Genomic DNA, 24,532 nt, shown 5'->3' on the forward strand with positions numbered 1-24,532 from the left:
TCTGTTTCTGGGACCGCTGTCTCTTTCCGGTCATCTCGGTTAGGCAAGTCTTTCAGTGAAGTTGGAATCTTTTTGGCATGGGTGGCATGGATCCACGACTTTCGTCCATCCACCCGTATCGCCGTCTGTGTTGCCAAGAGTACTTGATAGGGGCCGCACCACCTGGGTGCTAACAATGACTTTCTTTCAAAATGTTTAAGCAGCACCCAGTCTCCTGGCTCCAGCGCGTGCCCCGGACCGGTGTATCTCACTGGTAATGCCTCCTGCACCTGCTGATGAATCAAACACAATTTCTGCATTAAAAGGCCACAATAAGTACCAAGCACAGGATTTTCTACCTTTCTAAGTCGTTTTGGCTGGGATGCGCACCAAACATTTACCGGCCTCCGCATTACGATTTTGTACAGGGAGAGCCCAGTTTTAACCTCTACAGACGTACGCATGCATAACAGCGCTATTGGTAATGCATCCACCCAACTCAACTTGCTTCCCGCACATATTTTACTGATCTTTGACTTGAGAATCCCATTGTGCTCTCCACAAGACCGGCCGAACTCGGATGCCTTGAACTATGGAATCTCTTATCGATGTGAAGACCCGCACATATCTGTAACACCACTGCACCCACAAAATGTGGGCCATTATCTGACCATAAGACACGGGGCAAGCCAAAACGCGAAAAATATTCTTTAAGCATTACTTTTGCCGTGCTCATTGCTGTGCAGTCCTTTAAGGGATATGCCTCCACCCACTTACTGAATGCAAATCACCACTAGGACATATTTCAAATTTTGGCATCTCTCCATCTCTTTGAAATCAAAATGGATCACCTCAAAAGGCATAGAGAGCGGGCCAAAACTGCCTATTGGAGTCACTGTTCCCTTTCCTACATCGTGTTGTAAACACGTGATACAGTTCTGCACCAACCTCTCTGCATTCTTCTTTATGTTTACATTCTGCCATACTGTAGATAGGTGCTGTATTATCTTTTTCGCACAGATGTGGGTAGGGCTGTGGGCCATTGTGACCATTGCAGTCACATAGGAATTTGGCAACATCCAGTTTCTAGTTCCCTTGTCCACCCAACAACCTTCCAGTTCTAACTCAGCAGAGCCCTCTGCCACCCTTGTATTTCATCGGCCGTAGCTTCGGCCTGCATTTCTTTGACAGTGGCAACTCCATACAGGGTACTTCCTCAGTCTGAACCGTCATCATTTTGGTATTTAAATCAGTGGCAGTTTGCTTCGCAATTCTGTCTGCAAACGCGTTTCCGCCTCCTACTTTGCATGTTACCTTTTTGTGTGCCTCGCATTTCACTATTGCTAGGCATTTTGGAAGCATGAGTGCAGACAGCAATCGTACAATCAACATGTTTAATTCTGACACCACGTGATGTCAAAAACCCTCTCTCAGCCCAGAGTCGACCAAAGTTATGAACCACCTCAAAAGCATACTGACTATCAGTATATATATTCACATTCAAATTTTCAGAAATCTTGCAGGCTCTGGTTAATCCTATTATCTCTGCGGCTTGTGCCGAATTGTAGGGGATTCTTTTGCTTTCTACAACGCCCTCTAGGTTAGTGATAGCGTACACAGCAGTTGTCATACCGTCAGGTAATTTAAAACATGAGCCGTCAAAAAATAACTCTACATCTGGCTCTTTCTTTGGGGTATCACTTAAATCAACTCTCCCCTTGGTTTCTTCCTCAGTGACCATTAAGCAATCGTGGGGGGGTGATTCATTCTCCCCAATTTCTTTTATGGGTAGTGGCATTAATTCTGCAGGATTCAAAGCGCTACACCTCATAAATTGGATATGGGGCGCGAACAAGATAATCTCATATCTTGTCAATCTAGCAGAGGTGAGGTGTTGCGTCTGTGTCCTATTTAATAGTACGTCTATGGCATGTGGCACCATCAGAATTAAAGTATGCTCCAATACCATCCTTTCCGTTTGTTTCACTGACGCAGCAGCCACCGTGACAGATCGCACACATCGTGGTAGTGCACGCTACAGGGTCCAGCGCAGAAGAAAAATAGCCGCATGGCCTATTTCTTCCACCTTGTTCCTGTGTCAAATCCGCCAATGCACATCCTTCACTTTCACACACAAACAGTCTAAAAACCTTCTCATAATTCGGCGTGCCCAAAACTGGAGCCGAACATAATGCAGTTTTCAATTGATCAAATGCTTTCTGACATTCCTCATCCCACTGTAAAGGCATAACCGCATCCTTTCTAGTCAAATTCCCCATCGGTTTTACAATTAACGCAAAATTACCAATCCATTGTCGGCAATATGAAGCCATGCCTATTATGGCTCTGACTCCTTTTTGTGTCTTTGGAATAGGCATACAAGAAATACTTTCTATGAGTTCTGGCGTTAGTCTTCTCCCTCCTTTCGAAAGTAGGTAGGTGTGACAGTAGTAATACAATGATTTCTTTACAAATCTCCTCTGTGTCAGCAGCTAATAATAGATTGTCTATGTATTGCAAGAGTACGCAACCCACTGGTAAGTCTAGCATGTCTAGCTGCTCTTTTAATGCTCTACTGTAAATACTCAGACTTTCCGTGTAACCTTGAGGAATCCGCCTGAATGTAAATGATCATCCTCCTAATTTGAACGCGAACAAAAATCTGCTGTCCTTGTCCACTGGAATGCTGAAGAACGCATTTTTCAGATCAACTACACTAAAATATTCTGCTGAAAAAGGTATCATTGTCAATATTGCAGTGACATCTGGCACTAAAGGAAATTGTGGATCTACTACCTTGTTTAATGCGTGGTATGGTACTTCATTGCCAAAGCAAAAGCAAAGGGGTGATGGCTGGAAGGTTTAGACTGAATCTTAACCACTGGCATTGCTCGGGGCAACCCTCCAGACCATCGTTCTTCGCCTGCCAAGCCATTACAGAAGGGGAAAGACCATATGCAAATCAGGCATGGCCCCACCCCAAAAGGGGCAGTCCAGCCCGAACTGCTAGGTCACATCCCTTCTGCACTAGACCACAAGGATCCCCAAACATGTTTCGCCCTTGTTGGGGCTCATCAGTGAGGAGTAGCTTGGGTCTCTAGGCCCAGCAGGCACGGGACCCACGTCTGGGCATACCCGTCACACTCGGGGTGACAAAGCAAAAACAAAGGGGTGATGGCTGGAAGGTTTAGACTGAATCTTAACCACTGGCATTGCTCGGGGCAACCCTCCAGACCATGTTCTTCGCCTGTCAAGCCATTACAGAAGGGGAAAGACCATATGCAAATCAGGCATGGCCCCACCCCAAAATGGGCAGTCCAGCCCGAACTGCTAGGTCACATCCCTTCTGCACGAGGCCACAAGCATCCCCAAACATGTTTTGCCCTTGTTGGGGCTCATCAGTGAGGAGTAGCTTGGGTCTCTAGGCCCAGCAGGCACGGGACCCACGTCTGGGCATACCCGTCCCACTCGGGGTGACAAAGCAAAAACAAAGGGGTGATGGCTGGAAGGTTTAGACTGAATCTTAACCACTGGCATTGCTCGGGGCAACCCTCCAGACCATCGTTCTTCGCCTGCCAAGCCATTACAGAAGGGGAAAGACCATATGCAAATCAGGCATGGCCCCACCCCAAAAGGGGCAGTCCAGCCCGAACTGCTAGGTCACATCCCTTCTGCACGAGACCACAAGCATCCCCAAACATGTTTCGCCCTTGTTGGGGCTCTTCAGTGAGGAGTAACTTGGGTCTCTAGGCCCAGCAGGCACGGGACCCACGTCTGGGCATACCCGTCCCACTCGGGATGACAAAGCAAAAACAAAGGGGTGATGGCTGCAAGGTTTAGACTGAATCTTAACCCCTGGCATTGCTCGGGGCAACCCTCCAGACCATCGTTCTTCGCCTGCCAAGCCATTACAGAAGGGGAAAGACCATATGCAAATCAGGCATGGCCCCACCCCAAAAGGGGCAGTCCAGCCCGAACTGCTAGGTCACATCCCTTCTGCACGAGACCACAAGCATCCCCAAACATGTTTTGCCCTTGTTGGGGCTCATCAGTGAGGAGTAGCTTGGGTCTCTAGGCCCAGCAGGCACGGGACCCACATCTGGGCATACCCGTCCCACTCGGGGTGACAAAGCAAAAACAAAGGGGTGATGGCTGGAAGGTTTAGACTGAATCTTAACCACTAGCATTGCTCGGGGCAACCCTCCAGATCATCGTTCTTCGCCTGCCAAGCCATTACAGAAGGGGAAAGACCATATGCAAATCAGGCATGGCCCCACCCCAAAAGGGGCAGTCCAGCCCGAACTGCTAGGTCACATCCCTTCTGCACGAGACCACAAGCATCCCCAAACATGTTTCGCCCTTGTTGGGGCTCTTCAGTGAGGAGTAACTTGGGTCTCTAGGCCCAGCAGGCACGGGACCCACGTCTGGGCATACCCGTCCCACTCGGGATGACAAAGCAAAAACAAAGGGGTGATGGCTGCAAGGTTTAGACTGAATCTTAACCCCTGGCATTGCTCGGGGCAACCCTCCAGACCATCGTTCTTCGCCTGCCAAGCCATTACAGAAGGGGAAAGACCATATGCAAATCAGGCATGGCCCCACCCCAAAAGGGGCAGTCCAGCCCGAACTGCTAGGTCACATCCCTTCTGCACGAGACCACAAGCATCCCCAAACATGTTTTGCCCTTGTTGGGGCTCATCAGTGAGGAGTAGCTTGGGTCTCTAGGCCCAGCAGGCACGGGACCCATGTCTGGGCATACCCGTCCCACTCGGGGTGAAAAAGCAAAAACAAAGGGGTGATGGCTGGAAGGGTTAGACTGAATCTTAACCACTGGCATTGCTCTGGGCAACCCTCCAGACCATTGTTCTTCGCCTGCCAAGCCATTACAGAAGGGGAAAGACCATATGCAAATCAGGCATTGCCTCCTTTTTTATAAACTGGAAGAATCGGGCTGTTGCATGTACTGCGTGTAATTTCTTCAATTACTCCTAATTTCACCAAATCTGTAACAATACTCTTCAATCCTTTCTCACCTTCAGCTGAAATTTTGTATTGGGGAATTCGCGGTAGGGTAACACCTTCTTTCAAAATGATCTTTACTGGCTCTATTTTCAAGCATCCTACATCGTTGTCATGCATTGCCCATATACAGGTTGGCACTTAACTTAGTTCTCCTGGTAAAGTTTAGACATGAATTCTGACACAGGGGCATCTTGTGGCCAAATCGTCAACAAATTTTATCCCAACAGGTTCTCCCCACAATTTTCTGTTAAAAGGAAAGGACAGTGTTCAGTGAATGGTCCTATAGCAACTGGGACTGGTTGGGACACTGGGTTTATGACTGGTGTACCTGCGAACCCTACGGAAACATTATTTTGCCCTGACAGTGGTATATCCGGATCCGAGTGGTGGTCTATTGAACACTTTTGCGCTCCTGTATCTACAAGAAAGCGGTGCTCCTCATTCCCGACTCTCATTTCTACATAGGGTCCTCTCTGATTCACAGGAATAGACACTGGTTCCGACCCCTGTCCTGGGCTGTCCTATTGGGGAAATAACACATTGTCCGATGTGTAATCATTATTGTTACTGTAATACGTGTTTTGCTGTGTATCGAAAACGTTCCCACTCTTTCCTCTATTACCCCCACTCTGGTTGCCATACTGTTGGTTTTGCTGTCCCTGACTCTGGTTAGGGGTACTTTGGTTTTGGGCTTGGTTTTGATTACCTCCATTATTGTGGTGCTGCTGCATACTATTCCTATTTGGTCCATTCGCTCCTTGGTGTCCTCTATGCTGTCTCCTCTGACCAGACCCATTTTTATTCTGCAGATGCGGACATTGCGCTCGCCAGTGTCCTTCCTCCTTACAATATGCACACTGATTTGGTCCCACTTTTCCCCCATGCCTATTCGAATTACTCCTTCCTTGTGCGTTCCCTCTCCCTCTATTATGTCCTACTACTTGCTGCAGTAGTACCTGCGTTTTCAATAGGCATGCTTTCAAGTCTGCCCCCATCTGTTTTAACAACGATAATTTTCCACCATGTTCTTCTGCCCCTGTGATGGTAACTGCTGCCGTTCATTATGTGACCCCTGCATTCCCTTCCAATGTCTCCCGATATCCTTACCCCTGTACCCAGATGTAGTAAACATTTCGGCATAATCATTATCTAATTCATCTTTACGTTCAAAAAGTCCATATACATGTTCTCTCACTTCTTCATCCCTCTCCCTACAGTGTGCTAATGCATTCAAATCTAACAATCGCTGCAGTGGTAATTTCCCAATTAACTGTTTCCATTTCTCCACCAAATATTCACCCATGCATTCCAACACTACCTGTCTTTCGTTGCTTCTTCGGAAGTCATACATCGAGGCCAATGCTGCCGTCCCATCATTCCCGTCTATATACATCTCTGCCTGTTGCTGCAATTCCACCTTCCTTTCTTTGCTGATCGCGCTGCGAGTTACCCTTGTGCATCCCCGTTGTTCAGTTCCACCTCTCGCCCCCGTGGTTTCAACTTCAACCCCGAGAGGAACAGACGGTACCAAGTCTGTGTCTAAGGCGGGAGGTGCGGATGGGATAATGGGAACACGGAGTGTCTGTTGTGGGCCTGGTTGGCTAATAGGAAGTGTTACGTGCGCGGTCTGTGGCTGTGGGAGGGCTTGAGCTACCGGAGGGAGAGTTTGGGCTATGGGCGGGGTTTGGGACATTTGTTACTAACGTGGTTGGCCTCACTTCTGATGTTGGGCCGTGGGCCTTGTTTTGTATGAGTCAATATGTTTTCTATCAATTCATATGCTATATGTCATTCTCGGTATATTCTTTCTATATTCTATATTCACCTGGTTACGCCTAACTGCCCTTATTAGACTCTCAGTCCACTCCTCCTCTTCTTTCTCTTCCGCTACTTCACCTTTTGATTTATACCTGCGCGCATGCTTCGCTCTACTTCTAAATCGGAGCATTGCTTCCCTTCTCCAGTCTTTAATGATAGCAAATGCTGCAGTCGTCTGTATACTGACGTACCAAATGAGATTGTGTCTGCGTTTCTTGGCTTCCGCCTCATTTCGGGACCCTCGCCTCCTTGTTCTCTAGCCAGGCACGTCGATCAGGGATCAGATGTGTGCAGATCTGCAAAGGAGTCTCTCATCACTTCTACAGGGCGCCCCGAACACCTCTTGATCCCGGCTCGATCGTCCCGTCCTCGCCGTTCTTCGCCTTACTCAATTACAACGTATGCGATGGAACAAGTGGGGGAGGGTCCCTATTCAGGCACCATCTTGAAAGGGTCCCCTAGGAGTCCCTTACATCTATGGAAACAAGGCGAGTCACCACACACGATAGATACGCCAGACCTGAGGTTGTATTTCCAAAGCTAGGGTTTATTGCAAAGCAAAAGTCTCAGTTGGCCAACTCGGTCTCACGCCCCGCGACGTGTATCTCTAGACATCGAGGGACGCAAGAGAGTGAATTACGTACATCAGTTACATATATACAAAATATATATATCAAACAATCAGCTATGGCATGTTCAACACCCCCCTTTATTGGGTTTCTTTGAACTTGGTGTGATGATGGACACTTTCGACAACTATGACACCTTCATATATCTATTCTAGTAACAATTTGCAATTTGTGAGTGCGGAGGCATCTTCCAGTTGTTGAACAGAACACAGTGCTTCTGTTCTTGGAAGCGAGCTACATATGGGGGGAGAGTTGCATTCCAGACCTTGCTATCTATGAGGTGCTATTCGTGTCCTGGGAGCCGACACGCTCTAATGGGGCTCAGCAAAGGGGGGCCGTAAGAAGAGCATAATTCAAGCCTTTATCTGCTTTATTCTAACATATTGTACCATATAACAAGACTGGCTGCAGCTGCGAAATGATTAAATGCCCTGCAGCTATGCTTCAAGGCTACATTCGGGAGGGAGCCGGGCATTCTTCCTGGCGCTGCCTAAATTGTGTTTCAACAAACTCTTGTTATCCTCGCAGCCCTGCGGCCTTGTCCTTTCACGTGCAGACAACAATGTTTTACAGTCGAGCAGCGTAAGCAGAAAATGTACTGCGAAGCAATAAGAACAGAAAGCAATGAGCAATGGTTAGAAAACAAAATGGCGATTCTTGTTACATCAAAATGGCCGTTCATTGGCAAACTCGGAAACCTATATTGTGTCATATCGTGCATGGGACGGTTGACCCACGGCCATCACAATATGTTTGCGGTCACAAAGTAGAGGTATCCATTTTTCTAGACTGACAACCTATTCCTACTCATTCATTAACATTCTAGTACACAGTACATACTTTTAGCAAAACTGCTATTTCTCTAAAAATGGAATCAGCTAATGCCATCCCTCCTCCCCAAGAGACACCACCACTGCTGTAATCAAGGAGCATGAGAAGCACTGCCCCCTACCTTAGAAATAACACACGCTCAACATTTTCCCCTGTCCACCTGCCCCTCCATATAAGTGTTTGGTGCCTCTTCCCTCATTTCCCATCCAAAAACAATAAAATGAATGTTCCTTTAGGAACCATCTTTCACAGTTAAAAAATAGAACTTCCTCCACCTCATCTTCTTTAACAAATACTGTAACCACACAGCCTGATGTCTGCGGGCATTGGTTCGTTATAAATAAATAAATAAATAAATAAGGAGGGCTACAGACCATTATCGTCCATTGTAGCCCCTGAAATGGGGGATAAAGGCCATTAGCACCCCTGGTAGACATGTCTAGACATGCCTTTAGCTTGTGGATGTCTTTGATGGAGATTATCTTGAGGTAGAGCTGTGTGTCATCTGTTTATTGGTGGATGTAGATGTTGTGAGTAGCGAGGATGGCTCAAAGCCCTTCCATGTAAAGCTTGAAGATCCCAGCGAGAATATGGATGCTTGCAGCACTCCACAGGAGATGGGTAGAGCTGGTGATCTGGAGGTATCCATTTGTTCGATCAGCGAGGTACATTTTGAACCAAATGAGGACGATCTCACTGATCCCCAGGCAGCAATGTAGAATTTCGGTGAGTGTCTGGTGGTCTACTGTGTCAAATTCTGCTGAGAGGTCAAGGTGATTGTAATTATTTTCTTCTTAGAAAACATTTAAATTAATACACATTTATGTTCTAGCACATGTGATTGAATGTTTAAAACAATCAATATGAAATGATTTGGCATGATTCTAATGCAATACCGCAAACATTACTTTTACTGGAATTTGGCTAATACATAGCAAATATAAACCTTTGCATTCTTTTTGTCAAATTTTAGCGACATATGCTGACCTGGTGATGCACAAAATATGATCGCTCTCAATGCCACCAGAATTCAACACTTTGTGCTGATCTGTTTCCCCAGCATGCAGAGCTGGCAACATTGGCTTTCCATTCCTCTGGCTCTTCTTTTCATTGTTGCCTTTGTTGCCAATGTTGTAATCCTGGCAGTAATACAACGAGAACGGCGCCTCCACAAGCCAATGTTCTACTTCCTGTGCATCCTTTCTGTGTCTGATCTAGTTCTTTGCACTGCTACGTCACCCACAATTTTGGGCATCCTTTGCTTTAATGTTAAAGTCATTGACTTGCCAGGATGCTTCACTCAGATGTACATCATGAACTGTTTCATGCTTTTTGAATCTGGCACTTTCCTTTTCATGGCCTATGACCGATACATTGCAATCTGCAACCCCCTAAGATACCCTTCCATGATCACAAGCACATTTGTTGCAAAATCCCTCATGTTTATAATTTTGAGGAGCACTGTGGTGGCATTACCAGTACCATTTACGGCTGCTAGACTTGACTACTGCGCCAGAAGTGTTGTTGAACATTGTCTTTGTGCCAATGTTCCGGTGACAGCCCTCGCTTGCGATGACAGGACAATTAACACAGTCTACCAGCTAGTCCTTGGGTGGAGCATGCTTGGAAGTGACCTCATTTTAATTGGAGTGTCATACTGTATTGTCCTCCGGGCTGTACGAAAGCTTCATGCTGAAGGATCAGCGGCAAAATCCCTCAGCACGTGTACCTCCCATTTAATTTTGATTTCATTCTTTTATACTGTGTTGTTGTTTTTGATTTTCACAAACAAGTTTGAGAAAGACATTCCACCTGATGTCACCATCATGCTCAACGTCCTTCATTACCTGGTTCCGCCTGCCTTGAACCCAATCGTCTACGGTGTGAGGACCAAAGAGATCAAGCAGGGAATAGTTAGATTGGTAGTGCAAGGAACCACCAATTTCAAGGCAAAATGAAACCAGGCCAGGTCAATTGATTGAAAATCCAAATCTTGAGGAGTGCCTTCTGCTCATCCTACCCAACAATTACTGTTTAAGTGGCCATGAAAAGACAAAAACACTTTGGATAAAATGGGCTGTCTTCTCACTTGAAAGGAATCCTTCCAGGCCTCATCAAAGGGTGACTGGTGGATTGTTTGCTTGGGTAGATAAAACTGCATTTTTTAGGATTTTGCATGCAAAATCATTCTTGCTGTATCTGGCTTATTGTAAAAATAGCTGAATACAAGTATTGAAAAAAAGCACAACAGATGAGTGCAAGATGTTGTACCGTATATTATATAATGTGATTAGTCAATTTTGATTTACATAGCAAGCCAAAACAACCTGATGCTGAGTTCATTGGCTCAAGGAAACAAAACCTGAGAATTGTGAGATATCACATCTCTGGACCACCTGTCACACAAGACATCAGTGGCGCTAATCTTCTCTGTTTTAGAAAGATAAATGGGAGGCATGGGCAGTTGAGTGACCAGATGTTTCCCAAACAAAACTCTGGGAAGAGTGTCTATTATATGTTCATGGTATCCAGCAAGAAATGGCATAGGTGTGAAAGGGGTTGAATAGAGACAGCGAGTAGCTGACATGTTTTTAAATGTAATTTGATGGTGGGGTGAGGCAGTGGGGATTAACAGGGTTCGGATTTGGTGAGTCAGGGCAGCCAACAACTTGGCCAAATACAATCTTAGATTATTACATTAAGACAATGTTCCAAGCAACTTGTTGAGTGCTAATATATAATAAACATGGTCTGACTTTCATTAAAATTGATTGTGATGCCATATGCAGGGGTAACATCCACTGAAAAGGCTTGGATAAGGGTTATAGACCCACCCATCCCAATCAATCTCATATCCATTTCTTAGGTTATATGCCCAAGTCTTGTCCATTAATGTTACTGCAAGGTTACCTAGAGCAAGTGGCTGAGGCAGCAGGCATAGCATGTGAGTGCAAGTTTTGGATAGATCGTGACGTCCACTTTATATAATGAATTATGGAAGCACCTTACACATGGGAGATTTTTCAAGTTATTCTGACTGTATTCAGTTTTGAAAAATCTGCTTTGATGTTGTACTGCAAAGTCAACCCTTCTTGGTGCTCTCACACTTTGATCTAAATATCTGATATTTAAGTTTGCATTCATTTGCTGCAAGGGCAGCATAACACAAATGTTCTATAAATAAATCCAATTCTGGTAACATGTTCCTCTTTTAAATATCTCATAATTTTTTTTATTTTTATTGTTGAATTTAATCAAAGAAACATGATTTTTTTTACAACAGGGTTGACCAAGACTTTTCTGTGTTGCTGTTTGGACAGTCTGCTGAAGGTTTCTTGTGTTGAATCTTTGGCAAGTTCACGGGTATATCTAATCTACCAAGGCCAATGGGTCTTTTTGTAGGTGGAATTGACAAGATTGACAAGGTTGCCATTGTGTATTGCAACATTTTAAAAGTAGCAGTTTGTCAAGAGGCTTTGTCTCCACTGATCATCCTTGACCACCAGGTTTCTTCGTCCACCATTGAAGAGTTTACGAAGAAGTGCTTCACATATTGGAACCTGATCCACTTGGTGCCCAGACATGACAGAAGGAGGTGGCAAATTGACTCTTTCTTGCTCGAGACTTTGCAATCTCTACAGGTGTTAGTCATAGAGAGGCATCTGATTGCCTGAATTTCCTTTGTGTCTAGTAGATTGAGCTGGGTTCTTAATATGAAATTTCGGGCCAGTCTGCTAGGGAATTTTTTAATGTAGACTTGTAGTTCGTTCAGTTTTTTTGTGTTCAAGGTCAGGTGGGTCGTAAGTTTTATGCTTCCAGCCAAGGTTAGGGTCTCAATTCAGTCCAACTCCTTTAACATTTGTTATCACTTTTACTGGGTTGTTAATCAGTTCCTCCTCGCCACTCTGTACTGGTTCTAGGAGTGCTATGTTGTCGTCTCTCCATGTTTTTAAAATTTTGCAGTTTGTGTCTCTCATTTCTCTGTTGATCAAAGTGTGTAGGAAGGTGTTGTTTGGCATCACACATTTCCTGAAGAGCATCAGAGAATTACAGTTTAGAGAGCCTTCTAGTGAAAGAAGACTGAGTTCTCATCTGATTAATACTGCCGGTGTAGATTTAGGCAGTCCCAACACTGTCCTCCAATAGTGTGCCTCTAATCTAACTCATATAGCTCTAGGGATGCACAGCATTGCCTCAGTTCTGTATGTGATCGTGGGTACGACTTTCATTTTATAGAAATGTATTTCTGGGATGGTACAGAAGTGGCTGAATTTCCTGTCGATAGCCTTTCCCTGCGTAGCCAGTTTCTTGATTTTGGCTAGGATGGTTTCTTGCATTGTGGCTTCTTTTTTTGTGCTGTCCAGTATTACGCCAAGGTACTTAAAGTTCTTAACAATATCTATGTCGCTTTTATGGAGACACCATTTTTGTTTTTCAGACTTCCTGACTGACCTATCCAGTACCATGATTTTGCTTTTTCCAATGTTAATTTCAAGGTTGTTTTCCATGGTGTATTTAAGTAGGTTGTCAAGTTGCCGCTGCGGCCCAATGGGAGTCTGGTCGAATAAAATTAGGTCATCGTCGTAAAGCAGTCTGCTGAACTTCGTCTGAACTAGTTTCGGTGGAAATGATATGACTGACTCTTCTGTGCACTTTTAATCGCCTATGTAGACCAAGAAAAGGGCGGGTGCCAAAGGACACCCTTGCTTCACTCCCTTTATCATTGGTATAGCTGCTGATAAAGAAGCTTTTTGACTTAGGCAAACTCTCATGTTGGTATTTGTGTCCAGAGCTTTTATGGACTCAAGGATATCTTTTGGGAAATTCCAGTGTTGGAGCTTTTCCCAGAGGTGAACTCTGTCGACCCGGTCAAAAGCTTGAGATAAGTCAATGGATGCAACAAACAGTCTTAGTCCACCTTCCATGACCTTACTCTTCAGTGTGCTTAGCAATAAAATATTTACGGCTGTTCCTGTGTTCTTTTTAAAGCCTGATTGGAAGTGGTCATTACAAGGGGCGTGCGTTGCCCATGTTTGAAATTTCCTCAGGAGCAGGGAACTGAATATCTTCCCAATAGGGTCCAACAATGCGATCGGGCAGTGGTTTGCAGGATCAGTGTTGTTTCCTTTCTTAAAAATGGGGATCGCAATGGCAGATGTCCATGAGGCCTGGACAGCTTTTGATTCTGCACACCTGATGAAAACATATCTTATGAATTTTGCCCATTCCTCAGGATGGGATTTAAGGTCAAGGTTGGTAATGCCATCTGGCCCTAGCACCCTAGAGTGTTTCAGTTTCTTTAGGAGGTCACACATTTCCGCTTAGTCGACAAATTTTACCCATTCGTAGGGTGCCATTCCGAGGCTGTCTTGCTTCGAGCCAGGAAGGTCAGGGTGGTCAAGATGGTTCTCCTTATTGATGAGTTGCTGTTCTGGTCTTACTGGGTTTGTGTCAGCTGGGAGTTGGAAAAGGTTTTTAAAGTGGCTGACCCAAGTAGATTCACCTAGTCTATTCAAGATCGCCTTGCCACTTTCTGGCGTGATGGTTTTCAAGAGAGACCAGAATTCCCTAGCGTTGTTGCCACAGATTGCCATGAGCATTGATTTGGTGTCTTGATGATATAGTTTCCAGCGGTAGGATCTAAACCATGATTGGTAGGTTCTTGTGGCATCACAAAGTGCTTCTTTGGCCTGTTGCAGTTTCAAGTTAGCTGCTCTTCTTTTAAGTTTCCGAAACTCTGGCAGCACGTACCAAAGCATTCAAAGGACTATAAGATTGTACAGGGGTGCTCTTTTCATTTGAGGACTGGTTCTTCTTCGTTTGGGAAAGCAACATATATTTTATTACCATAGCCTCAGATGCAGTTTTAGTTGCTGTTGAGGGAAGCGTAAGATTTTTGACAAACAATTTAATTTGGGATGTTCGCTTGGCCATGGTTTTAATATTTTTAGGCTTCTTTGATAGTTCACCCTTATTCTGCCCTTTTTTAGAAATCAAAGCCAATTCATTTGAATTTATACCTGCAAAAAGTGCATAGGTTTGCTTTTGTATGTCAACAATAGAATCATTTACATCACAAGCCATATCAATAATAGGTTTCTGTATAAAAGGTATGCCGTGGAATTTCTGTGAGGGCTCCTCTGGCAGCAGGCTAGTTTGGGTGCTTACCGAAATGTTCAAAATAGGTGAGATATGTGATTCGCCATATGTCTCTATTTTATTTGTGATAGACTGCTGCCATGATAACATCTGGTTAAGTTGATGTGAATGTACATCAGCTTTATTAGTGAGTGCCTCATACAATTTTGCCAAGGAGAGTATTGCAGTATTCATTGATGTAAGTTCAATTTCAGTTAAGCCATTTGTGTTTTGTACCAGTTCAACCGAGAACAAATGATTAGCTATGACTTTCCATGGAGTTGGTGCTATAAAGGACAATTTCTCCACTGAGTTCATATCACTGATGTTTGTAAACAGTATCAGAGATTTTGACAAATTTTCAGATAGGGTATGGGCAGAAAAACAAGAGGCATTCGTGTCTAAATCAATAACAGCCATATCACCAGATTTAATTATTTTGGTCAATTTGGAATTAGAAATATCATCGTTAGACAGACCACTCAAAACAGATACTTTATCAATAATAGCACTAGGGCTGGTTAGCACATTTTTAAGCAAGATGCTATCCGTTAACAATACATTTTCTTTCGCAAAAATTACCATAGGAGCAGCCATCGAAGCATGAGTTACCTGGCGCTCTATTGTTATCAAATCCTCTATGACCTTTTTGCTAAAGGGACCATGTGAAGGACCATTTGAAGGGCATCTGTTTAGATCGACTAGATTTGATGCCGGACAAGATGACACACTTGGCGTATTTTCATTATCCAAATCAATGGATTCCAAATAGCTTAGGTCTCGGTAGAAAGGCCGAATCTCCATTCCCAATAATATTTCAGCCTTTGTTCTGGGCTTGACCTTTGGAGTAGCCATGCGTGGTGTCGAACTTAGATGAGTTATTTTTGTAGGGAATTGTGGCGAGTTTAACACGGAACCCGCACCGTTAGTGCAATGGGCAGCCATCACTACAGGCATGCCCGATTTCAAGGACGTTATGCCCGTTTAATTATTGAATGAGGGTAGACACTAATCACAACAAACAGTACCCAGTAAGTCAGACAAAGCCGGGTCGTACCACAACTCAGCCACGAACCGTGACAAGCACGGTAAAGCCGCTAAGCGGGACATTCCGAGGCTTCCACGGGTGCGCATGCGATCCCAGTTAAATAAGCACGCATCCAAAATGATGTGTGCAGTGCCCTTTGGATGCCGAAATATATTCTTTCAAAAATAATGTTGTAACGAAGTAGACAAGTCCACAATGGGTTGAACAGCAAACCGCAGCTAAGCAGACCTTTCCAGGGCTTCCGCGGATGCACACATGTTTGTATTTAAAGTGTAGCTCTTAAAAACCATTAATTGTTCCAATCACCCCTCAATAGAGAGAGCAAGTTGCGTTGAAGATTGGACAAGATGGCAATTATTTGAACCAATTCATGAAATAAAATTATAAAATTATAGCCAACTGCTCAAAGGGTTTTTCGTCCGCAGACACAGTTGGATAGATTAATGAAAGCACAAACCGTACAACCACGATTGCTCTACCAGATGCGCAATCGCTTATTTGATCAAAGTGTGTGGATTTACCCGACTGCTCAAAGGGTCTTACCCCACAGTCACAGTCAAGCAATGTTAAAGCTTCACAAGATGGGTAGGTAAGGGGTGCAGTTAATACTCCACAGTCAAAAGTATTATACTGAGCAGAAAACAACAGGCAGTAATGGTGACTCGCGAGGTATGGAAGTTACTCTTAAGGGGAGACTCAGCGCTCACCTTTATAGATAGGTTCCAAAGTGGAGAGTTTGTTGCAGGATTAGCGCGCGAACACCACCACCGGAGTCAGGACACGCAAACCTTTGCACTCCTCGCTCGATGGTGTAGGGAAAAGATCACAACCCTCCTGGGCACTCGGATGGCGTGCAGCTATCTTCCTGTTGAATTCGGATGCCAGCACCACCAGAGCCAAACAGCAGCCTAACAGCTTATTGCCAGGAACACATCTCCTTTTACACCACAGCTGGGCTTCACGCCGCGAGGGCTGGGTGTGTTGTTTTTATTTTCTGATTGTCCAAGAGGGCGTGGCTTTACTCTCCGTCAGCCTTAAAGGGATAGGCAAATGCGGATTGCTGAAACCTGATGAAAGGGTGCTCCTGTTTGTAGTTCGAGTTCCACTTCTCAATTCACGATTCCGCCTGCATAATATACAGTCGAATTTCCAAAATGATAGTTTCAAGCATGTAGAGATGAGTCCAGTGCCACAGAGCCACAGCAGCCTAACAATTTATTCACACAAACACACCGCCCTTTACACCACAGCCGGGCTTTGCCCTTTTCTTCATCTGCCCTTCACTTTGGACTCCTGGGCGAGAGACGCCCTTGATCTAAGAGTTAAGAGTAGGAAGGAAGAGGCAGGGCTACGAAGGTGGGTGGTGCCTAGGCAAGGTGACCTAGATCCACTTGCACCTGCTCCCCATCTGCAAAGGAAAAGAGGCTGGAGGGTTCCTCAAGTAGGGAAAAAGAGCAGCAACCAGGAAGGCACCAGGTGGGTGGGGCTTGCCAAGTGGGGAAAAAGAGCGGCAGCCAGGAAGGCATGTGGGTGAGCGGGGCTTAGGCGAGGTGACCTAAATCCAATTGCACCTGCTCCCCATCTATAACAACCGAATATTTAGATGCCCATGTTTGGTTGTCCACATCGTTGTGTGGGCGGGCCTCCGTTGAGGCCCAAAGGATATGACTTCCCGGACATGACGTCAGGGGAAGGGGGAGGGACGGGGAAGGTTTCGGCAGTTCCGCCGATGCATTTAATAAAGTTGGTTGCAGCACACCCCGGCTCCCGCGTATTATTACGGCGCAGGCAAGGGCCTACCCAGGGGACGCTTCAGGGAGAAGCGGAGCCCCAACACTGGCGACGAGCGTGCACGGACTCCCGCTGGCACAGTGCCGAGGTCTGCGGTCGAGCAGTACAGCGCGTCGACACGCCTCGGGCACGGCAGGTAATTCTGCGCTGCCCCGCCTCCCACGTGACAAGGCCCGGGAACAGCACACGGGCACCCCGCACTCACCTCTCTGCCACACGAGGGAGTGCAGGTACGCCCGGTCAGCCCGGCGAACGGGGGATAGCGCGTGGAGGAGTCCATCCTCTCGCTCCACGTCGTGGAACACGACCCCCCCTCCCAAGAGCAGTGTGAGGCCGCACGGGCTCTGCGAACCAAGGCCGCATCAAAATAAAGGGGTGAGTGAAGGAAGAAGGTCCCCCACACGCAGCAGGAGTGCTGCTAGAGTGGACACCACGTGCAGCAAAGAAGCAGACGCTGCTCTGCCCAAGCCCAGTCACAAGCGCCATAGTCACCTACGGGCACGGGCTCACCACAGCACCGCAACCATGTCGGACACGGCAAGCACGCTAGCATCCTCCTTGGGAGGGGCGGGATTGGCGGCGACGGCGTCTGGAAATGCTGATACAGCGCAAGATAACAGCCAACATGCACACCAGGAGGGAGGAGCATCACAAGTCATGCACATGCCCAACCCTTTCGAGATTAGAGACACATCTAATCTAGGGCCCAGATGGAACATATGGCTCCGGGACTTCAAGTTCTACACGGGTGCCATAGGATTGACGGACGACACGAGATTGAAAAACACACTGTTTATGGCAGTGTGACCGGCGGTAAGAGACATTGAGGGGGAGCTGCTGAACGTAGAAACAGTCACATACGGGGAACTACACGCCAAACTGTCTGAATATTTCGCGCCACATACAATGTAGACTATGAACGACACATGTTCCACACAACAAGACAGGAAAAAGGGGAGTCGATAGACAATTTCGTGATGCGCCTCCGCATCAAACTGAAACATTGTGAATTCCACAGATATTCCAATGAAGAGGCACTCAGGTCCCAAGTAATCACCGGTTGCCTCTCGCAGCCATTCCGCAAGCAGCTCCTACAGAAACAAAGATCCATGGAAGAAGTTCTAGCGCTGGCCCGCATGGAAGCAGCTGTGGACTCTCAACTGGATAGTCTAGGAAAAGTGTCCATACATCAACGCAGTGAGAACAATGAGTTGATCAACAAGCTGTATACCCACCCCAATCAAGGCAACAAACATCTCAAAGCCACATGTTATAAATGCGGATACGAATACCCACACAAAGGGGAATGCCCCGCTGTAGGACAAAAGTGCGCCGCATGTGGGGGAATGGACCACTACAGGGCCATGTGCAAAAATGCCCCAACCCACACACCACCTAAACATCGCTACCAAGACAGGCGCCGGCACACCCGCCAGAGTCCACCCAGACCCGCAGTGGACAACGAAAGAAGGCAGGCCAGAAAAGAAGACAGCGACCGCAGAAGCTGATACACACGCGAAGATAAACGCTCGTCAGAGGACACGAGACGATCACACAGACGGGATTTCGTAAGGTATGTTGAGACCAGGTCCCCCACTAGCAGCGACACCCCATCATCAGAGGAGGATCAAAGGAGGAAAGGATACGTGTGGGCCCTACGGGACAACACAGCGGCCACCCAACACAGCTCCATATTGACACTTCAAGTGAACGACACCCCACTACAATTTCTCGTAGACACTGGAGCGACGGTCAACATTATCAGTGAAAGCGCATATCAGACCCTGGCCACACGCCCAGGATTAGAAAAGCCACAGTAGACATATATCCCTATGGCTCCACGACACCCCAGCCATGCAAAGGCATGATCACAGCCTGGTGCACATATAAAGGGCACTCCGCAAAGGTCCCGCTATACATTTTGGACACCGAAGCTAACAGCGGATGCATTTTGAGCTTCCGGACAGCAGTAGACATGGGACTAGTGCACATCATATACCAGCTGATGGCCCACAAGTACTTTGCCAAACCGGATGCAATCGAAAGCTCATTCCCAAAGATCTTCACTGGCCTAGGCAAACTGCGAAACAGGAAAGTACACCTCCACATCAATCCTCTGGTCAAACCAGTGGCCCAACACTATCAAGGTATTCCATTCAATATTCAGAGACAGGTGGACAAGCTCATCAAAATGAACGTCATAGAACCGGTGTCGGGCCCGACGCCATGGGTATCACCCATTGTCCCCGTCCCCAAGAAATCACCAGAAGGATCCATACGTTTATGCGTAGACATGCGCAGAGCCAACACAGCCATTGAAAGGGAAAGGCATCAGGCGCCCAGGATCACTGACATGATTCATCTTCTTCACGGGGCGAGAGTTTTCTCCAAGTTAGACCCTACGAAAGGATACCACCAAATTGAAATCGCACCAGAATCCTGCTACATCACCACATTTGTCACCCATCTCGGCCTGTTTCAATACAAAAGACTCAGCTTTGGCATATCCTCTGCCGCTGAGATCTTTCAGGAGGAAATTCACAAGGTGATAAGACACGTCCCCAACTGCCTGAACTATTTGGACGACGTCCTGGTCTACGGAAAATCACAGGAAGAACACGACCTGGCACTGCACAGGGTATGCCAAGCACTGGACGATGCAGGGCTAACCTTGAACAAATCGAAGTGTGAATTCTCGAAAGGATCGTTGAGATTCTTCGGGCACATCTTCTCGGATAAAGGCATGAGACCTGACACGGAAAAAGTAGAGGCCCTCAACTCAGCCACGCCCCCCGTGAACACCACAGACCTAAGGTCGTTTTTAGGACTGGCCAGCTACTGCTCCAGATACCTGAAAGACTACGCCACAGTCAGTAACCCCCTGTGCCTGCTCACCCGGAAGGACACACCATTCATATGGTCAAAAGAATGTCAATCAGCATTCGAGGCAATAAGGAAGGCCATCGCACAGGCCGAAGACATGGCATACTTTGATGCCAGCCGCGACACCGAACTAATCGTGGATGCCAGCCCGGTGGGACTCGGTGCCATACTGACCCAGAAAGACCCCAGGGAGCCACACATCACACATGTAGTAGCATATGCCAGCCGGAGCCTGACAACCACGGAACAGGCATACTCGCAAGCAGAAAAAGAGAGCCTTGCGGTCGTCTGGGCCTGCAAATATTTTCATCTCTTCCTGTTTGGCAAGGAATTCACGATCATCACCGACCACCAGGCACTGCTCACCATATACGGGAGCCCGAAGGCCAGGATGCCGCCGAGAATAGCCAGATGGGGCCTACGCCTACAGGATTACAGATTCCAAATACAGCACCGCCCAGGGAAGGAGGAAAACCCAGAAGATTACCACTCCCGGCATCCCATGTCCATGACAGCGTCTCAACCGTCCATAGCGGACGCGTACATAAACTACATCATACATCACCTGCAACCACTCCCAGTAAGGTGGCAGGAACTATCGATACAATCAGAGGCGGACCCAGCGCTGAGAATCGCTCAACACTGCCTACAGACGGACAAGACGACCCTCATGAAACAACAGGCCAGAGGAGAATCAGAAACTACGAAGGAAGACGTCAAGTGGTTGGACCAGGTCCGGGAAGAGCTGACTGTGGTAGAGGACATCATTATACTAAAGGGATGCAAGGTTGTCATCCCGAGAACGCTCCGGGAGAGGATAGTACACCTAGCGCATGAAGGACACAGAGGCGTAGTCGCCACGAAGCGCCTCCTTCGCCAGAAAGCCTGGTTCCCTCAGCTCGACCGCTTGGTAGTAGAAACCGTCGTGGGAAGCTGCCATGTGTGTGCGCAAGTGGCGCCCCCGCCACATCCAAACCCACTACAGTCATCACCGCTGCCGAACAAAGTGTGGGAGGAGCTAGCAGTAGATCTATTCGGACCACTGAACAACAGGACACACGTGGTCGTACTCATGGACAAACACTCAAGATACCCGGACGCCCAGATAGTAGAAAGCAGCGCCACATCGAGTGTCATCCCGGCACTCGACAGGATGCTCTCTGCCTATGGCATTCTCAAGATCATAAAGTCGGACAACGGTCCCACATTCATAAGTCAAGACTTCCAGCAATTCGCAAAGTACATGGGCTTCCAACATCGACGAATAACCCCCCGATGGCCTCAGGCCAACGGCATGGTCGAAAGGTTCATGGCCAACATAAAGAGGACCCTCCAAATCGCCCACGTGCAAAACAAGCCGTTCGAGCAGGCCCTTAACCAATTACTACGAGAATACAGGCACACGCCCCACAGCACGACGGGAGTGTGCCCAGCAGACCTGCTGTTCCGGAGACCGATCACCACGAGACTACCGGAGGACCCGAGGCCACAAGAACTGACGCCGCTAGAACAAAAAGCAAAAGCAAATGACACCGCAAGGAAAGCAAAGACAAAAGAGATCACAGACAGGAAAAGGAGAGCTCGCGAGAACATAATGCAACCAGGAGACGAAGTATGGCTCAGGCAACCCAAGAATCGGAAAGAAGAAGCCACCTTTGCACCCACACCCCTGGTCGTGACGCAAAAGAAGGGCTCCATGGTCACAGCACAAAGGGACGACTGCTCAATGGTGACCAGGAACAGCTCGCACTTCAAGCGGGTCAGACTGACTCAAGAAGGCCAATGGACATGGGGACAGAGACAGCGATGAGGACAGACCACGCAAAGAAGCGTACCAAGGAGACGGGGAAGAGTCAGAAGGCGAGACGCACCTCCCCACACTCGCCAGGGAAGGACCAACCCCGAATAAGGCAAAACGACCGCAGAGGAGCCGCATGAAGCCAATGCGACTCATCGAGGAGATTGGGTAAGAGGGGAGCCCCTGAACTCGCATGTTAAAAAGGGGGGAGATGTCAGGTTGTCCACATCGTTGTGTGGGCAGGCCTCCGTTGAGGCCCAAAGGACATGACGTCCCGGACGTGACGTCAGGGGAAGGGGGAGGGACGGGGAAGGTTTCAGCAGTTCCGCCGATGCATTTAATAAAGTTGGTTGCAGCACACCCCGGCTCCCGCATATTATTACGGCGCAGGCAAGGGCCTACCAGGGGATGCTTCAGGGAGAAGTGGAGCCCCAACAGCCCATAGCATCAAAAGGCCTGATTTTGCTCTTTAAATATACAAATGTAAATTGAGTATTTATTCAACTACTATCTGATTGGTATATAGAGTCATGATGGTATATTGGATTGGTTCACATTAATGTATTTCATATTGCACACAAATTGAAAACCCACATTTTGTGTAAGTTGGAAAGCTGTGTTAATTTCTATCCTCCAGTTAGCTGATCGGAATTGTCCTAATGCTTACCTCAGTGGAGCTCCAACCTTAGGAATGTGTGTCATAAGGCTCATCACAAGATGTTGCTTTGTCTATTTTAAGAATAACATGTAAGGGCTTGTTCAGACCAGTTTTCCAGGTTGTGAACAGGGGATGTTTTGTGCAACTAAGAATAACATAGTTGAGCTTTCCTATAACAGTACCATGGAAAAGAGCTTGTTTGTAATGTAACACTGAGGACCTCTGGTGGCTCAAAATTGTATTTTCTAGAGATACATTTAAGTAAAAGATTAACAAAGCTTAATCTTTTGTCAAGTGACCAAAGTAAGTAATCAATTAAACTGTGTAGTCGAAGATTCTAGTAATTTAAAACCAATTGTGATTGGTAGATTAAAACACATATATGTTAGTAAATATAAAATGTGCATAGTTTATAGCTATGCAAATTATGAAAAATGATTTTAAAAATCCATAACAGCAGAAATGCATATGCCACAGACTTGGGTTACAATAGGCCTTATTACGTGGTTGGCGGTAATCTGCTGGTGCCAGCGGCAGGTTGTTGCTGATTCCGAAACACTGAATCCGGCGCCTCAAATCCCAGTGCCACCGCAACATTACCGGGGTAATTCACAGCATTCAGTGCAGAAGTAGTGCACGCGGGCAGTGCAGAGAGGGAGCGTGCGACAGCGCGCGCCAGCCTTGTGCGCCAAACAGCAATCTGGCGCACCACGTATTCATGGATTTCCCAAGCCAATTGGAGCCGTGGCGCAGCGAACATCCCGCAGCGCCAGTTACGCCCCCAAGAACGCCCCTTGCGCAACGAAAAGCCATAGAAATCCCCACTACGGCACAAAGGGCCGCGCTAACCCTGGACCAGTTTACAGGCCGCCTACTCTCTAATCGCATGAAAAACTACACGTACCCCACTTGCAGCAGACAAAACCCGTGAAAATGTACTAGCGCACCCCCTTGAATACGCGTATCCCACTTGCGGCAGCCAAAACATGTGAATATCTCCCCACACACCCCCTTCAATACAAGTAACCCGCTCACGGCAGCGAAAACATGTGAAATTAAACTTGCGCACCCCCTTGAATATGCGTACTCCGTCTGTGCCAGGCAAATTGCATGGAAAAAGTCCCCACTGTGGTGGGGCTGACTGCGGGTCATGGTCAAGGGTGATGGGCTGCCTGTGGGGCATGCCCAGGGTGTAGGGTGGTCCCCTGTGGTGTGGGCTGCCTGCAGGGCATGGTCAGGGGTGATGGGCTGGCTGCAGGGCATGGTCAGGGGGACACATATCACTCTACCCCACCCCCATTGATGGGCACCTGCCAGCAGGCCCCGATTCATGTCCCCCCAAACACCACGTCGGACAATACAGACCCATGGCCCTAATGCCAACCCAAATCCCACCCCGACACCCCCAAGTACAAACATGCAACCATCCACTGCACCCACTCCCTAGTAAATTACCCATGCCATTAGATTCTGAAAAGAACCAGCATGCCCATGAATAAATGTCCTACGGAGCCACACGGTGGCAACACATGACTGAGCCAATGCTCATAGAGACATACATGAAACCAATGAGAGTAGACCACACCAATAATGAAGATTTGTGAAATGTATTAAAAAGAAAACAAAACAACAAAATGAAAACCACACATGCAAATGAATACATTATGAATGCAATTTCAAAAAGAAAGTAAAAACCAAGGAAAAATTAAGGGCTGCTAGTTAGGAGTCGTATCAGGTGTTATGCTTGGATGTATGTTTCAGGTGGTTCCTAAGGACTGGGGCAAGAATATCAAGAGTATTAGTAATGGCATGATGGAGGTTGCTGAGAGCAGAGTCAGGGGTAGAGTCTGGGGTGTGAAGAGGGGGTGGGATGAAGGTAGATGGGATGGCAGAAGCTCGTTTCATCGGACATATGTTTGTGAACAAGGTTGGCAGGG

General features: G+C 47.1%; 1 protein-coding gene across 1 annotated transcript; it reads left to right on the forward strand.

Annotated features, from left to right (window-relative positions):
- Window positions 1–9,283: 9,283 nt before the first annotated feature.
- Window positions 9,284–10,237, forward strand: LOC138528190 (olfactory receptor 56A4-like). The gene has a single exon (XM_069639643.1). It carries the CDS (start codon window positions 9,284–9,286, stop codon window positions 10,235–10,237), a length of 954 nt encoding a protein of 317 aa, XP_069495744.1.
- Window positions 10,238–24,532: the final 14,295 nt, after the last annotated feature.

The sequence above is a fragment of the Ambystoma mexicanum genome, chromosome 7q, assembly GCF_040938575.1.
Source record: "Ambystoma mexicanum isolate Mex_15411 chromosome 7q, UKY_AmexF1_1, whole genome shotgun sequence".
In the NCBI taxonomy this organism is placed as follows: domain Eukaryota; kingdom Metazoa; phylum Chordata; class Amphibia; order Caudata; family Ambystomatidae; genus Ambystoma; species Ambystoma mexicanum.